The sequence below is a fragment of the Physeter macrocephalus genome, chromosome 18 (genome assembly GCF_002837175.3).
Source record: "Physeter macrocephalus isolate SW-GA chromosome 18, ASM283717v5, whole genome shotgun sequence".
Classification (NCBI taxonomy): Eukaryota; Metazoa; Chordata; class Mammalia; order Artiodactyla; family Physeteridae; genus Physeter; species Physeter macrocephalus.
The window spans coordinates 84,821,317-84,837,787 of record NC_041231.1 but is presented as its reverse complement, the minus strand read 5'-3'; the positions used below and the strand labels follow the sequence as shown (position 1 = coordinate 84,837,787).

At 59.4% G+C, this 16,471-nt stretch overlaps 1 protein-coding gene across 2 annotated transcripts; it reads left to right on the top strand.

Moving 5' to 3' along the window:
* The first annotated feature begins 26 nt into the window (after positions 1-26).
* LOC102989916 (complement C4) lies at positions 27-14,258 on the top strand. 2 transcript variants are annotated; one of them, XM_007110087.2, is made up of 41 exons: positions 27-142; positions 284-482; positions 667-859; positions 1,058-1,128; positions 1,213-1,301; positions 1,509-1,591; positions 1,788-1,884; positions 2,056-2,161; positions 2,278-2,410; positions 3,032-3,147; positions 3,259-3,435; positions 3,554-3,736; positions 3,866-4,051; positions 4,224-4,382; positions 4,646-4,772; positions 4,948-5,022; positions 5,303-5,500; positions 5,591-5,702; positions 5,795-5,865; positions 6,141-6,280; positions 6,389-6,598; positions 6,845-6,896; positions 6,998-7,087; positions 7,237-7,446; positions 7,626-7,701; positions 7,871-8,027; positions 8,128-8,241; positions 8,337-8,508; positions 8,728-8,960; positions 9,036-9,203; positions 9,579-9,638; positions 10,475-10,568; positions 10,646-10,832; positions 10,950-11,040; positions 11,174-11,248; positions 12,669-12,771; positions 12,908-12,997; positions 13,080-13,178; positions 13,349-13,432; positions 13,715-13,847; positions 13,993-14,258. In XM_007110087.2, the coding sequence occupies exons 1-41, from the start codon at positions 78-80 to the stop codon at positions 14,132-14,134; spliced, it is 5,220 nt and encodes a 1,739-aa protein (XP_007110149.2). In that variant the 5' UTR covers positions 27-77; the 3' UTR covers positions 14,135-14,258. The 2 variants fall into 2 exon arrangements, 1 of the variants encoding a protein (XP_007110149.2); XR_008615744.1 differs by lacking the exons at positions 10,950-11,040; positions 12,908-12,997; positions 13,080-13,178; ... (1 more) ...; positions 13,715-13,847; positions 13,993-14,258 and having other exon boundaries at positions 44-142; positions 12,669-12,722.
* The last annotated feature ends 2,213 nt before the right edge of the window (positions 14,259-16,471 follow it).

Here is a 16,471-nt window from a genome sequence, read left to right as displayed (position 1 = left end):
ACTCTGCTCCAAGCCCTAAGTTTACCAGAAAGGAGCAGGCAGACCGACGGGTCTGATCCCTCTCGGGTCCTCCAGCCATGAGGCTCCTCTGGGGGCTGATCTGGGCATCTGGCTTCTTCGCCTTGTCTCTGCAGAAGCCCAGGTCTTGGACACAGGATGCTGGAGAGCTCGAGCTGGGCCAGGGCTGGCGAGGGGAGAACAGGCGCAGAGGGACCTGATTCAGGGGTGGTGGTGGAGGGGCCCAAGGGGAGGCCGGCCGCTGACGCTCACCTGTTCTTCCCAGGTTGCTCCTGTTTTCTCCTTCTGTGGTTCACCTAGGGGTCCCCCTGTCAGTCGGGGTGCAGCTCCAGGATGCTCCCTCGGGACAGGTAGTGAGAGGATCAGTGTTCCTGAGAAACCCATCCAGAGTTCATGAGCTCTGCTCCCCAGAGGTGGATTTCAGCCTCAGCTCAGACAAAGACTTCATACTCCTCAGCCTGCCGGTAACTGGCCGCCGCTCCCTCCTGCCGCTGCCCAGCACCCCCCACCCTGTTCTCCTCTGTCTTGCGAACATCTTTGTCTTTTCACCAGCCCCGCCCCCCACCCGAGTTGTCTTCCCTGTTTCTGCCTCAGGCTCTGTCTTTTCCCTTCTGCTGTGTCTCTGACCCACTCCTGCTCCCTCTTCAGACCTCCCTGAAAGGCGCGGAGGACTGTCGCCTCCATCTCCTCCACAGAGCCCCCGAGGTCCAGCTGGTTGCCCAGTCGCCATGGCTAACAAACAGACAGACAAACAGGCAGGGTGTCAACCTGCTCTTCTCCTCTCGCCGGGGGCACCTCTTTCTGCAGACTGACCAGCCCGTTTATAACCCTGGCCAGCGGGGTGAGTCTCAGCCCCAGGGCCCTCACCTTTCACTTCTTCCCAGCCCCTTGAGTGAGAAAACCCGAAGTGCCCCACAGGAAGGCTGCTTTGCGAATATTTGTTCGCTTCCCCATCGCTTCCTGGGAGGGATGGGGGGCCCAGGGCCCCCCCTCCCTTGGCCCATGGCCTCCTGCTCACCTCCTCGCCCTCCATTTCCAGTTCGATACCGAATCTTTGCTCTGGATCAGAAGATGCGCCCGTCCACTGATACCCTCACGGTCACGGTGGAGGTGAGTCCCTGACCTCTGACCTTCCTGATCGGCGAGGGCTGCTGATCTGACCTCCTACCGTGACCCCTTCTACTCCCATCGCAGAACTCTTGTGGCTTCCGTGTGCGGAAGAAGGAGGTGTATGTTCCCTCCTCCATCTTCCAGGATGACTTTGTGATCCCAGACATCTCAGAGTGAGCTCCCCTCTCCTGCAGATCGCCCCCACCTACACCTCTCCAACTCCCACTTCCCCCAGCTGTCTGCCTCCAACACACGGTCCAGTCCTGAGCTCCCTGAGCCTCTGGTTCACCCCCGCAGTCCTCTTCCTAGGGACCTGGGTCACTGACTCTCAGTGAGCCTCCTGCACAAGTGGGCTGAGTCCCTCCCTTGTCTGTCCTCAGGCCAGGGACTTGGAAGATCTCAGCCCGATTCTCAGATAGCCTGGATTCCAACAGTAGCACCCAGTTTGAGGTGAAGAAATATGGTGAGAACTGGAGACACGAGGGATAAGCACAACCCCTTTCCTGCAAGGAATAAAGGGTGGGAGGAGAGGAGGGGGCGTTGCACGGCAGGGGCAGGGCAGGGGCAGGGCGATGAGGCTGCCACAGCCCAAAGGGGAGGGGAGTTTTAAAGGGTCCTTTCACGAGAGTCTGACCTGCCCTCCATTCGCCCTGGGTCAGTCCTTCCCAACTTTGAGGTGAAGATCATTCCGGAAAAGCCCTACATCCTGACAACACCTGGCTTTCTTAGTGAAATCCAAGTAGTCATCCAGGCCAGGTAACTCCCCCTCCGGTTCCTCACGCTGGGCCCTGCTCCCAGGGCTCCCCATTCAGTATGAACGTGCTATGGAGCCCCACTTCCCCTCCCTTGCCCCAGGCCTCCTCCCTCTATTCCATTATTTCCTCCAGCCCTCAGCCCAGCCTCCTCCGAATCTCTCTGTGGTGGCAGGTACATCTACGGGAAGCCAGTGCAGGGGGTGGCATATGTGCGCTTTGGGCTCCTGGGTGAGGATGGTAAAAAGACTTTCCTTCGGGGGCTGGAGAGTCAGACCAAGGTAAGAAGGAGGGTGGGGGGGTGCATGGGTAGGTGAGGAGAGTGAGGGAGGGTGAGGAGGAGGTGAGGCGGGAGATTCAAGTCTCATTCCCGGTCCTGTCTTCTTCTTTGCCCCAGCTGGTAGATGGCCAGTGCCGAATTTCCCTCCCAAAGGCTGAGTTTCAGGGTGTGCTGGAGAAGCTTAATATTAATATTAACGACCTCCCAGGGCTGCACCTCTATGTTGCAGCAGCGATCATTGAGTCTCCAGGTGAGTGGCTTCCCCTGATTATAACCCCAGACCCTCGCCTCTGACCTCTGAGCTGACCCTCTGCTCTCCAGCACCAACACCACCCTTCTTCCCTTCATCTGAGACCCAAAGCCAGGAAAGACCCAGGAGACTATCTCTCTACAACTGATTTCTGGGTGGTTTCTGGGGAAGGGGGAGCTTTCCCCGTCTCAATGTATTTTTTTTCACCCATCCATCTATCCACCCAACCACCCATCCATCCATCATCCATCCATCCACCCACCCATCCATTCATCCATCCATCCATCATCCATCCATCCATCCATCCATCCATCCATCCATCCTTATGCACCATCTGTGTGCTGCATCCTCTGTTGGCCTCAGCAAACATAGAGATGGATAGGAGGCGTCTTGTGCCCTGCCATCCATCCATCCATCCAGCAGATGCCTGTTATGCACCATCTGTGTGCTGCATCCTCTGTTGGCCTCAGCAAACATAGAGATGGATAGGAGGCGTCTTGTGCCCTGAAGAGTTCAGCCTTGTGTGCGGGAAACACTTGAGCGCCACCCCCCGCCCCGGGCTCTACTTTTCCTCTCTCCTCAGGTCTCTGTCTCCACCTCTGTCCGCCCTGTGTCTTGCAGGAGGGGAGTTGGAGGAGGCAGAGCTCACATCCTGGCGTTTCGTGTCATCTCCCTTCTCCTTGGATCTAAGCAAAACCAAGCGACACCTTGTGCCTGGGGCCCCCTTCCTGCTGCAGGTTTCTTCTGGAAGGGGGAGGTTGAGCAGTGGGGGGAAGGGGCGGGGGTGGTCAGGAGGGCACAGGGTCTCACTGACTGTGCCCTTCCCTCCACCCCTCCCACCTACCTAGGCCCTGGTCCGTGACCTGTCAGGCTCACCAGCCTCTGGCATTCCTGTCAAAGTTTCTGCCAAGTTGTCTTCTGGATCTACTTCTAAAAACAAGGACTTTCAACAGAACACAGATGACAGCGGCCAAGTCGTTGTTCCCATTATTGTCCCTCAGACCACCTCAGAAGCGCAGCTCTTGGTAGGCTTCCCCCTCAAGGGAGAGGGTGGGCTAGGAGAGAGGGTTCCCAGGCTGGGGGGGAGAAGCTGGGTGCCTGGGTCCTTGCCACTGACCCTGCCACCCCTGCCCCTCTCTCCAGGTGTCTGCAGGCTCCCCCTATTCTGCCATAAGCAGGCTCACCGTGAAAGCCCCCCTGTCCAGAAGATCCGGGTTTCTGTCCATTGAGAGGCTGGATCATCGACCCCCTAAAGTCAGGGACACTCTTAACCTAAACCTGCGAGCCGTGGGCATCAGTGGGAGCTTCTCTCACTTCTACTACATGGTGTGCATGAGCTGGTTGCAGAGGAGGACAGGGGTGCAGGAGGGTCTCAGGCAGGAAAGAACGCTTGGGGTGGGGTAGCGGTTTCAGGACTGAGGATGTGCAGTGAAGAAGACACCGCTCTCGCCGCAGATCGTATCCCGGGGCCAGATCGTGTCTGTACATCGAGAGCCCAGGAGGGACCTGACCTCTGTCTCCGTGTTTGTGGACCATCACCTGGCGCCCTCCTTCCACCTTGTGGCCTTCTACTATCATGGGGGCGTCCCGGTGGCCAACTCCCTGCGAGTGGACGTCCAATCTGGGGGCTGTGAGGGCAAGGTAACTGGCACCGGGAGAGATGGTGTGTGTATATGCTGGGGGGGGTTAAGAGAGAAGGAAGACAGGGTGATTGCAAACAGGGCGTGGATTCAGTTTGGGGCACACTGAAGTTGCACAAGACCGAAAGAAGTTCTCCCCACTCTGACTGCCCCCCACCTCCTGCCTCTGCCAGCTGGAGCTGAACGTGGATGGTAGCAAGGAGTATCGTCCTGGGGACACTGTAAAGCTCAACCTGCAAACCGATTCTCCAGCCCTGGTGGCCCTGGGAGCTGTGGACACGGCTCTGTATGCTGTGGGCGGCAAGTCCCATAAACCCCTCGACATGGTCAAGGTTTGTCAAGCCCCTCTCCCGAATCCTCCCTCCCCTCCATGGCTCACCCCCCTGCTGCCCTGAGCCCTGGGCCCTGGGCCAGCAGGTCGATCTCGCTCATGGACGCCTCCCAGTCCTCCCTGAAGCCGGGGCCCCCGCGGCCTCTGTTTCCCCACTCTGTGTCTCTCGTACTTGTCCGTACCCTGCCCTCTCACCTGCCGCTGAGCGGCCGATCATGCCTACAGGCACTTTGTCTCTGCGACATCCCTGCCTTTTCTCGCCAGGTCTTCGAAGCTATGAACAGCTATGACCTTGGCTGTGGTCCTGGGGGTGGGGACAGTGCCCTTCAGACGTTCGAGGCAGCTGGTCTGGCCTTTTCTGATGGAGACCAACTGACCCCAGTCAGGAAGGGTGAGAACAGAGGCGGAAGGGGAGTGGGTGGTGGGAAGATGGAGAAGAAGGAGGGGCCTGAGGGGGTAAGACAGGAAGAGGAGGGGTGGGAAAGGCTGGGCCGGGAGAGGGCAACAAGGAGGGGATGTGGGAGGCCCTGCGCCCCACAGCTGGCTGCAGTCCTGCTCTCTACCAGGTCTAAGATGTCCCAAGGAGACAAAGGCCCGGAAAAAGAGAAACGTGAACTTCCAAAAGGCGATTCACGAGAAGCGTGAGTTGTGGGTGCCTGTGAAGCTCTCCACACTTGGGCCCAAGGGTCAGGTGCGGGTCTGCCTTTTGGCTCCTCTGCCGCTGAGAGAGCCAGGACATGGTGTCGGGGCCAGAGATCCAAGTTCTGGGGTCGAAGGTGGGTGGGCCGGGGGCTCTCTCCTTTGGCCTCTCTTGAGTTCCCAGTCTCTCAGAGTGAGTCCTTGTGTATGTCGAGGTCAGGCTGGGTGAAGAGGTGTGTCTCGTTTTTGTTTCCTTGTGCCCGCCCTCACCTGGCCCTGCAGTGGGCCAGTACGCTTCCCCCATAGCCAAGCGCTGCTGCCAGGACGGGCTGACGCGGCTGCCCATGGCACGCACCTGTGAGCAGCGGGTGGCCCGTGTGCAGCAGCCGGCCTGCCGGGAGCCCTTCCTGTCCTGCTGCAAGTTTGCTGAGGGCCTGCGCAAGAAGGCCCGGGCGAGGGGCCAGGCGGGCCTTGCTCGAGGTGAGGGGCTGAGTGGGGCCGGGGGACTGGCAGGGGCACCTGGAGGGGCAGAACGACCCCCTCCTCATCACCCTCCACTGTGGTCCCTAGCCAAGGAGCTCCTGCGGGAGGAGGACCTGATCGACGAGGATGACATCCCTGTGCGCAGCTTCTTCCCTGAGAACTGGCTTTGGAAAGTGGAAAAAGTGGACCACTCCTCCCAGTGAGGGCGTGTGGTGGGCCTGGCCTTGTCTCTGGGCTGTGTCTGGGGCAGCTCAGCGTGTGACAGGCCTGCTCACCTTTCCCACCACGCAGATTGAGACAGCTGCTCCCGGACTCTCTGACCACGTGGGAAATCCATGGCGTGAGCCTGTCCGAAAGCACAGGTGCAGTCACCCTGCCTGGGCCTATGGCCTCCCTCTTCCATGCCCCCTTGACCCAGGCTCCCTGCTTAGTCCTTTGCCCCTAGTACAGGAAGGAGGAGCAGAGACCTGGAGAAGTCCGCACCCCATGCGCGGGGGCTGCAAGGCCAGAGAGCAGGGGTGGGAGGGGGTGGGGTGACGGGGGCGGGGGGAGCTGGGGCAGCTCCTGGCCCTCACTCCTGGGATCCCGTGGCTGGGATGCCCCCAGGCCCCTCATATGTGCCCCCTCTCTCCATCAGGCTTGTGTGTGGCCACCCCGGCCCGGCTCCAAGTGTTCCGTGAATTCCACATGCACCTCCGCCTGCCCGTCTCCATCCGCCGCTTTGAGCAGCTCGAGCTGCGGCCTGTCCTCTACAACTACCTGGATACAGATATGACCGTGAGGCCCCTCGGGGGCTGAGCGCACGGTGTTGGTGGAGGTGGGCCTGGGGCAGGTGAAGGGTGGGGAGTCTAACTGGGCTGGCCCTTCCTGTCTTCCTGCCCCCAGGTGAGCGTCCACGTGTCCCCAGTGGAGGGCCTGTGCCTGGCTGGGGGCGGAGGGCTCGCCCAGCAGGTGCTGGTCCCTGCGGGCTCTGCCCGGCCCGTTGGCTTCTCTGTGGTGCCCATAGCGGCCGCTGCTGTGTCCCTGAAAGTGGTGGCTCGAGGATCCTTGGATTTCCCTGTGGGGGACGCAGTATCTAAGGTTCTACAAATTGAGGTGAATGGAACACCCCTGAATCTAGGTCCCCGGGCTCCCAGATTTATCCCCCATTCTGGCACCCTCCCTGCTGGCCAGGCCAGAGGATCAACACCCAAACCCAATGCTTTGGTCTGTTTGCACCGTCTACAATTCTGATCCAACTCTGTCCCTGAAGTTCAAACTCTTAAGTCCTGAGGAGTCTGCACTGGGAGGGGCAGGCTGTAGCCTGTGTGATCTCTCACAGCTGTGTTTCCTCCGAGACAGAATGAAGGGGCCATTCACAGGGAGGAGACTGTCTATGAACTCAACCCCCTGGGTGAGTGACACCCACGCCCAGCCATCAGTGTCCTAAGGGGGTTGTAGGGGGCAGGGGATATGGACAGCAGAACAGACTACCAACTTCCCTCATCTCCCCAGACCCCCGAGGCCGGACCTTGGAAATTCCTGGCATCTCTGATCCCAATATTATCCCTGATGGAGATTTCAGGAGCTCTGTTAGAGTCACAGGTGGGAGTGTCCTCCAGTCCCTTCCCAGTGGCCACCCTTGGATTCATGTGAAACCTGCGGACCCCTGTTTGATCCCATGACTCCATGACCCTCTGACCTTGGGCCCCCAGACCTGCTCTCTGATCCTTGACCCTCTCCCTCCCCTATAGCCTCAGATCCATTGGACACTTTGGGCTCTGAAGGGGTCTTGTCACCGGGAGGCATGGCCTCCCTCCTGAGGCTTCCCCAGGGCTGCGGGGAACAAACCATGGTCCTCTTGGCTCCCACACTGGCTGCTTCCCGCTACCTGGACAAGACAGAGCAGTGGAGCATGCTGCCCCCTGAGATGAAGGACCACGCTGTGGATCTGATCCAGAAAGGTTCTGGGTGCAGCGGCAAGCAGGAATGGGGGCCAGGACAGGGCAATTAATGGAAGATGGGCAGCCAAGGGGGCTAGAGTGGGGAAGGGAGGGGGTACCCAGTGGAAATGGGGAGCGTGGCCTCGGCAGAAGTAGCAGGAGAGTCAGTGTCACCTCAGCAGCTGCCTCTCCTCTCCAAGGCTACACGCGGATCCAGGAGTTTCGAAAACCAGATGGTTCCTATGGGGCTTGGTTAAAGTCGGACAGCAGCACCTGGTGAGCTTGGGAGAGTGGTTCTGGGTTTCTGAGAGGGGCCGGGGCTGGTGGGGGCAGAGGTAGGTACTATGGGGGGGGGGTAAATAAATAACCAGGAGCCTGGGGGAGCAGGGCCACGTCCCCTACAGGGACCAGTCCCTATTGCTAGCCCTCCCTTCCTCCGCTCTAGGCTCACGGCCTTTGTGCTGAAGATCCTGAGTTTGGCCCAGGAACAGGTGGGCGGCTCACCTGAAAAGCTGCAGGAGACGGCCAAGTGGCTGCTATTGCAGCAGCTGGCTGACGGATCATTCCACGACCCCCATCCAGTGATACACAGGGACATGCAGGTACAGGGCTGGGAGGCTGGGCCACGGAGCACGGGAGGAAAGGCGCTCCCTGCCCCTCCCCCTCCTGATTGACATCTCCATTTCTTCCCCCTTCACCCAGGGGGGCTTAGTGGGAAATGATGAGACTGTGGCGCTCACAGCTTTTGTGGTCATCGCCCTTCATCATGGGCTGGCTGTCTTCCCGGACAAGAATTCAGAGCAGCTGGAGAGAGTGGTAAGGCACCCAACGTGTGTGCCCTTTGCCGATCCCCTTTCTCCTCAGGGATCCAGGTGTCCAGCCCGCAGACCTTCCTCCCCACTTTCTTCTAGGAAAACTCCATCTCAAGCGCAAACACCTTCTTGGGGGCAAAAGTAGGTTCTGGGCTCCTGGGGTCCCACGCGGCCGCCATCACGGCCTACGCCCTGTCGCTGACTGAGGCCCCTGAGGACCTGCGGGATGTTGCCCACAACAACCTCATGGCCATGGCCCAGGACACTGGCGGTGAGGGGGCCTTGGCAGTGAGCCTGGGGCTCGGAGAACCTTGAGACCCCTGAGTGTGTCCAGAGGGAGAAACTGAAAGAGTGAAGACACCCGGAGGGAATCAGAGCATAAGCAGGGATGGTTGGGGTAGAATCAGGCGAGCCTGATGGGGGGAGCGTCAAAGGGCCAGGCAACGAAGATCCTCCCCCTGTTCACCTGTGGGTGTCCTTTCACTCCCAGATAACCTGTACTGGGGCTCAGTCACCAGTTCTCAGAGCAATGTCCTGTCACCCACCCTGGCTCCTCACAGCCCGGCAGACCCCGTGCCCCAGGCCCCGGCCCTGTGGATTGAAACCACAGCCTACGGCCTGCTACACCTGCTGCTTCGGGAGGGCAAGGGCGAGCTGGCCGACCAGGCTGCATCCTGGCTCGCCCGCCAGGGCAGCTTCCAAGGCGGATTCCGCAGCACCCAGGTAGGGGCTGCCCTGGGGCTCTGGGGGTGGGTGGTCCTTGAGACCAAGTGCCTGAGTCCTGGACATCCTCCCCAGGACACGGTGATGGCGCTGGATGCCCTGTCTGCGTACTGGATCGCGTCCCACACCACCGAGGAGAAGGGGCTCAACGTGACCCTCAGCTCCGTGGGCCGCAGTGGACTCAAGTCCCACGTGCTGCAGCTGACCAACCACCAAGTGCAGAGGCTGGAGGAGGAGCTTCAGGTGAACCATCCCCTCACCTGGGTTGCCAGGACACCTGCGCCTACCTCGGCCTGACCAGAAGCCATCCCCTGTCCCCCACCCCTGCAGAATCCCCATGGCACCTCTTTCTGATATCTTTGTGGGAAGACTTACTGGCTCTGCTACCTGTAGAAAGTCACCTAGCCTCTGCGCTTCATTTTTCTGATCCGAAAATGAAACACGCAGAGTCTACCCAACAGGGGTTTTTAGGAGATGGCAGTGAGATAATGCAGGTGAAGGTGAAACTTTGTGGAAAAGCGAGCTGGGGAGAGGAGGTGGGGTTGTTTTTAGGGAGGAGATAAGTCGGAACAACAGGGTGCCATTCTGACATCTCTTTCCCTTTTCTGTTTCCAAAAGTTTTCCTTGGGCAGCAAGATTAATGTGAAGGTGGGAGGAAACAGCAAAGGAACCTTGAAGGTGAGAGCCGGCAGCACCGGCCGCCCGGGCCCAGCGGGGTGAAGCCGGGCTCTTCGGTGGGAGACCTTCCGGCAGACCTCACGGCTGGGGAAGGAGGAAGAGACGCCTGGGTCGGCGTTCCCTGTGCTCCGTCCTGGGCATGTCCCCTCACTCTGGTCTCCACCATCTCTGGGTGCCTGTCGTCCCCTTCCCCCCCTCAGTGCTGATGCTTGAACACCTGATGCCTCAGCCCAAGCCTGTCCCCTGAGCTCTGGGCCCCTGTGTCCCACAGCACCTCAGACATGGTTGTGCCCCAAACTCCTTCTTCCTCCTGGGTCCCCTTATCTGGCTGATGGAGTCCCTTCCCTGCAGGAGCCCAGCTGCCCCTCTGGGGGCCATCTTAGTGCCCCCCCATCCCAAGCCCCTCCTTATGACTCCAGTAACTCCTCCTCTGCTTTCACCCCGGCCCTGCCCACCTCCCCAGCCAGCCAGATCCACCCGTCTACACAGGCCTCCTGCCCTTGAATGTGCTTCCCCTGCTTCTTGTGCCACGTGACAAACTCATTCTCCTCCTTCAAGCCTCGGTCGGAAGCCTTTCCTGAACTTTCCATTCCAGCCTCCTCTGTGCACCACGTACAGTGCTCACCCCCAGGCCAGGTCCCCGCTCCCCACCCTGTCTCACCATCTAACCCCACACCTGGGCCCGTTTGCATTTCTGAGCTGGTCTGGGATGGGGATGAGACGGGGCTGAAGGCCTCAGGTCCCTTAGCCCCGGGAGGTGCCCTTCGGTGTGGCTCTGGAGAGAGGTCTGTGGCCCCAACTGTCCCGCGTCCTTCCCCCACCCCTTGCCGAGCCAGGTCCTTTATACCTACAACGTCGTGGACGTGAAGAACACGACCTGCCAGGATCTTCAGATTAAAGTGACGGTCATGGGCCATGTCGAGTACACAAGTGAGTGTTGGGGTCAGAGGCCGTGGGTCCCTGGGGGGCTGCTGCCAGGCCTGAGCCGCAGTGCTGTCCCCGCGCAGTGGAAGCCAACGAGGACTACGAGGACTACGAATATGAGGGCCTTCCAGCCGGCGGGGAGCCGGGGGCCCGCTCCCAGCCCGTGACACCCCTGCAGCTGTTTGATGGACGGAGGAGCCGCCGCAGGAGGGAGGCCCCCAAGGTGGCTGAAGAGCAGGAATCCAGGGTGCAGTACACCGTGTGCATCTGGTGAGCTCTGGGGGCTGCACTGGGTGAGTGGGGTGCTGTGGGCTGGCCCAAGCCTGGGGCCGGGTGTCTGCAGCCTGACACAGGGCGACCCAGACGACAGGGCATGTGTCTCCACAGGCGGAATGGCAAGGTGGGGCTGTCGGGCATGGCCATTGCAGACATTACCCTCCTGAGTGGATTCCACGCCCTGCGGGCGGACCTGGAGAAGGTGTGGCCAGACACCCAGAGGCGCCTGTGCCCTCGGGAGCCCTGCGCCGTCCCCGCGGCACCCCAGCTGCTGAGCCCCTCAGTGCAGGGGGGCCCAGGACCACCTCCCTGTGACCAGCTCCCCTTCCCCACAGTTGACCTCCCTCTCTGACCGTTACGTGAGTCACTTTGAGACCGAGGGCCCCCACGTCCTGCTGTACTTCGACTCGGTGAGCAAGGAGGGTGACAGAGGGGGGCACATACGGCGCCGGGTTTTCTGAGCTTGTGTTAAGAGGTTTCTCAGGAGGCAGCTGTACCAGCGTCTAGCGCGCTTAGAGAGAACTTGTGATGTGAGCAGGGAGGCGGGACGGGAGTGGGCCAGAGCAGAGGCCGGGGAGGCTCCCTGCTGCCTGTCGGCGGGCAGGGGCTGAGCCCCTTGTGGCTTGGGGGCCAGGGCCAGTGCTTGGGGTGAGCCTTTTGTAAAGCTGAACTTATTCAACTTGAGGGGCGGCTTTTTGTTTTTTTGTTGTTGTTGTCTCCCTTCCCGGTTTTTGTGTTTTGTTTTTGATATTAAAGTGTATTCTGTTTTTTTAAATGATGGTGGTCCTAGACGAGTGGTTTTTGTTTTTCCACAGCCTTATTCGGCTAACACAAAGCTATCGACCCTCTGACAGCCCTCAAAAATGTTTTTTGAACATTTACTGTAACGTCTTGGAGAAAATGTAAAAAAGGCGAGCTAACGCTGTGATACCATTAGCCAAGTGTTTGTGGGTCAGGGGAGACCCTCCCTGCCCTGTGTGTGCAGGGGGGACAGACCCTATTAGCTTGAGAAGCCAGGTAGAGGAGTCTGGTTGAACACAATGGAAAGTGAGGAACCCGGAGGATTTCAAGTCAGGGAGCTGACCACGCAGCTTAGGAGGGAAACCCGCGGGATAGCAGGCTGGACTGGACCAGTGTGGGCATGCAGAGAGGGGTCTGGGCCTGGACATGAATGGCTGGGCCGTGGAGGACGAGCGGAACGGGAGCACCTGCTGTCAGGTTGTGGCAGATAAGGCAGAGGCCTCAGCTGTATCAGTGAAGGGAGGCTGTCAAGAGGGTGAGTGCGTTTGGAGGACAGAGGCAGAAGGAATTTGGAGAATTTAGTACATCCTGCAAAAATCCCAGTGCAAGAGTAAGGCTGAAAGTTTGGCTCGGGAATCAGGAATCGCCAGTCTGAAGGGTTTGGGGAGAGCCAGGGAGTGGTGAGACCTCCAAAGGGGAGCGCAGAGGAGGGGAAGGGCCAGGGCTGGGGACTGTGCTTCTGGGAGGGAGGGAGAGGCATGTCAGAAGTGACCAGGTCAGAATCAGGGCTGGTCCGGAAGCTAACCCCGAGCTTAGAGAGCGTTTCATGGAGAATGTGTCCATGATGTGAGACTCTGCAGAGGGGCCCAGGGCTCTGGAGACTGGGATGAGGTCACCATGTGGGCAGTGAAGTCACCAGAGACCTTGGGGAGCAGTTTTTAGAAATCCGGAGGCTGGAAGGTAACAAACTGTGAAGGACACTGACGATAAGATCGACCGGAACTGAAGAGGCCAAGGAAATACGTCAGAGCAGCCCGCAGGGCCCAGAGGTGGGTGCCTGACCTCTCCGCCCTCCCCCGCCCACGCCAGGTCCCCATAACCCAGGAGTGCGTGGGCTTCGGAGCTGTGCAAGACGTGGCCGTGGGGCTGGTGCAGCCAGCCAGCGCCGTCCTGTATGACTACTACAACCCTGGTGAGCTCACTGGGGACACTCGGGAGGTTTGGGATAGGCGGCAGGGAAGGGTGGCAGGGAAGTCCTGCGGCTCCACGGGACTGGAGAGCAGAGGGGGGGGCCTGCGCCCTAACGCCCCGGTCTGCTTTTTCTCCAGAGCACAAATGTTCTGTGTTTTACGGGGCACCAACTAAGAGCAAACTCTTGTCCACTTTGTGCTCTGGTGACGTCTGCCAGTGTGCTGAGGGTGAGACCCAGGGCCCAGGGGCAGGGGTGGGAAGACGGCATGGCTGGGGCCTGCACTCGCTCATCTGGGCCCCTGACTTCAGGGAAGTGCCCTCGACAGCGCCGGGCCCTGGAGCAGGGGCGGCAGGATATGGATGGTTACAGGATGAAGTTCGCCTGCTACTTTCCCCGAGTGGACTACGGTCAGTCTTCCCGCCTGGGCCCCGGCCCTGACCCTGACCCACCCTCAGGGTCTCTTTGGTTGCGCCTGCTCCTCTCAGGCCCACGGGCAGCCGTTTTGCTCTGCGCTGACTTACAGCCCTCTCAGCCTCGGGCTAACTAACCTTCCCTCCCTTCTCCTAAACCCCCATAGGCTTCCAGGTTCAGGTTCTCCGAGAAGACAGCAGAGCTGCTTTCCGCCTCTTTGAGACCAGTATCGCCCAAGTCCTGCACTTCAGTGAGGAGACAGATAAGTGGGCGGGGCTGGAGGGATACAGAAGAGCTGAGCTCTGGCTCTGGGGCCTTCGCGCCTGGAATAGTGAGAATTCAGCCGTTCTGAGCTCAAATCCCCTCAGCCTCTTAGAAGTTCTGGGCTTGTCCATAAACAGGAAAGCAGTCGCACCTCCCCATCGGGAGCGGTGAGGGTCAAATGAGAGGCTCGGCCCGAAGCCCCTGGCCCCAGTGCTGTCCAACCCCTTCTCTTCCCCTCTGACAACTGCTGTGGACGCTCTCCCCTCAGCCAAGGATACCAAGGCCACTGCCGGTCAGACCAGAAACTTCCTGGTTCGAGCCTCTTGCCGCCTTCACTTGGAACCTGGGAAAAAATATCTGATCATGGGTCTGGACGGGACCACCCATGACCTCAAGGGAGAGTGAGTTCTCTGGGCCCCTGGGTCTCTTGCTCTCCTCACACCCCACGAGGGACCTGATCCCCTGTCCCCTCAGAAGCCAGGTGCCTCGGGCTCTTCCGCCTGACCATCCTCCTGACCACGGCTGCCTGCCCCTTCGCCCCTGCAGCCCCCAGTACCTGCTGGACTCGAACAGCTGGATCGAGGAGATGCCCTCGGAGCGCCTGTGCCAGAGCACCCGCCAGCGGGCAGCCTGCGCCCAGCTCAGAAGCTTCTTCCAGGAGTACGGCACGCAGGGCTGCCAGGTGTAAGGGCTGCCCTCCCATCTTCCCCAGAGGAGCGGGAGCCAGGGAAAGATCACGCCTGGATCACTGCCGTGCCCGGCCCCCCGCACGCAGCCCCACGCGGCACCAGGGACTCAATAAAGGCCTTTGGCAGCAAAGTGTCAGTGTGTAGCTCCAGGACTGAGACCAGCGTCCCCACTGCCCCTTCCAAGGGTCTGGGGGGCCCAGGCCAGGGTTTGCATAATCTTAGGCTCTCAGAGCCTGGGTGACCCTTGCAGTGTCCAGCTCTGCCTGAATCCCCCCCTCCCCCAGATGACCCCCTGGGAGCTCAGTCCCTCATAGTGACCGCCCCAGGCAGATCAGCCTGCACTCCGAGGATCCAGTGTCCACACCAGAGCCTCCCTTTCGCTGTGCCTGCAGGACACTCCCCGCGCCCATGCAGCCCGTCACTGTGGCCTCAGGCGGGGCTGCTGCTCAGCCAGCACCTCAGCTCTTCTGCTTCGTGAGCAGCTATCCAGCTGCTTGTCTCCCACTCTGTCCTCATGCAGTTGGCAGTTCTGGGGTCTTGCTTTTAGCTGAGACCTGGTCTGTTGAAAGCCCGTTTGACACTTGATCCCTTTATCAGCGGTATTAGGTAACTTTCCCAGAATTGTGCAATTCTCAATCTGATGATGTCTTCATCAAAAGGCCGACTGCTGTTCTACTGGGGTCAACCCTCCCCGCCCGCCTGCCTAGCTCTCCCCCTTTGGCAGCACCCCTTGTGTCTGCAGGGCTGACCTAGAAATTCATCTAGAGAAATTTGCTGAGATCAGTTTTGATGAAAACTGAGACGGCTCAGCAGCCTGCCATTCAATCATTCAACAGAACTTTGTGGAACTCTCACTCCGTGCCATGCCCTGTGCCAGGCCCCCATCCTCTGTGAAAGGTGTGATGTCGGGGAGCTACATGGTCCTGTGGGGCACATAGTTTGGGCATCTGACCCAGTCTGGGGGAATGTGAGAAATGGGCAGGGGAGGCTTCCTGGAGGAGGTGACATCTAAGTGGGATTCTGAAGGCTGAGGAGTCAAGCAAAGAGAGTAGGGGTAGATGAGGGTATTTGAGGTAGAAGAAAACATATAAAAGACCCAGAGGCTGGGGGCAGGGCAGAGCACATTCGGGGGCACTGCGTGTCATTCATCATGTCTGGAATTTGGATTTGGAGGTGGTGTGGAAAAGGTGGGGTTGGCAAGGTAAACGGTGTCAGTTTATGAAGGGACATTCACAGCCATGCCAGCATTCCAGGTCACTCTCCTTTGGAATGGATCCCCTCCTATTCCATGCAACTTTGAGAAGTTCTGACCTTCCCCAGTATTTCCGAGGCTTCCGAGGGCTATTGTCTACATGGCCTGGTCATTGCCCATCAGATCTCTCCCAAAAGCTGGTCAGCATGGTGGTGGCATAAACCCACCTACGAGAGCCAAAGAGTCAGCTATAGTTGTCAACTATGAGGAAGGTGCCAGCTGTTGCTACCCAATCCCAGAAGTCCCGTGCTTTCTCCTTCCCAGTCCTGGGCATGGATCCAGGCTGAGCCTGAGCCTCTTCCATCACGACCCCCAGAAGTTGACTCTTCAAGCTAGTGGGTAGCACAGCTGGAATCTCGACTCAGGCTCTCTGGCAGCACAGCCTCGCTCTGGTTAAAGCTCTGAGGTCGGTCCACAGAGCCAGGGATGGGGAATTGGGGGAATGCGTGGACCGCAGGTCATCTGCCAGCCCTCACCCCATCCCCTAGGTGCCCCAACCTCTCACGGAGCCCTGCCTCCCCTCTTTAGCATGACCTCTCCTAAGCCCCTCAACTGCCTCCTCACGCATAAAAGTGGCCCCTGATAGCCCTACTTGGTCCACTAGGACCCCACGCCCTGTGGCAACGGCTCCCGGAATAGGGCTGGGCCCCTGACCCCAGCTGTGCCTATCAAGTTCCTTCCTGAGGACTTTGGAATCTATGGGGGGCATGTTCATTCATGCGGGGAAACCCCACCTGCCCTGGTGCTAAACCTGTAATCTGTGGACTCTAACCCAGAAGGCAGTCCTGTTCTGCCTGCACCTGGGAGCGCAATCAGCTTGACTGCAGGGTGGGAGGAGACAGCAGACTAAGAGGACGGAGGAACCAAGAGTGAGCAAGCAGCCCCATCTCTAGGGCTTCTTCGTTCCCTATCCCTGGCCTTCCAAGGCCAGCGAGGTCCCTTCTACTTTCCCGCTCTTGGGTTCCGTGAGATACCCCTGTATTTGTACAACAATTCTTAATTTGGGCTCCAGCCAGCTCAAGGGGGTCTCTTTTGCTTGCAACCAAAGAGCATTAGGTTACATGGGAAGAGCTCCAAATTAAGG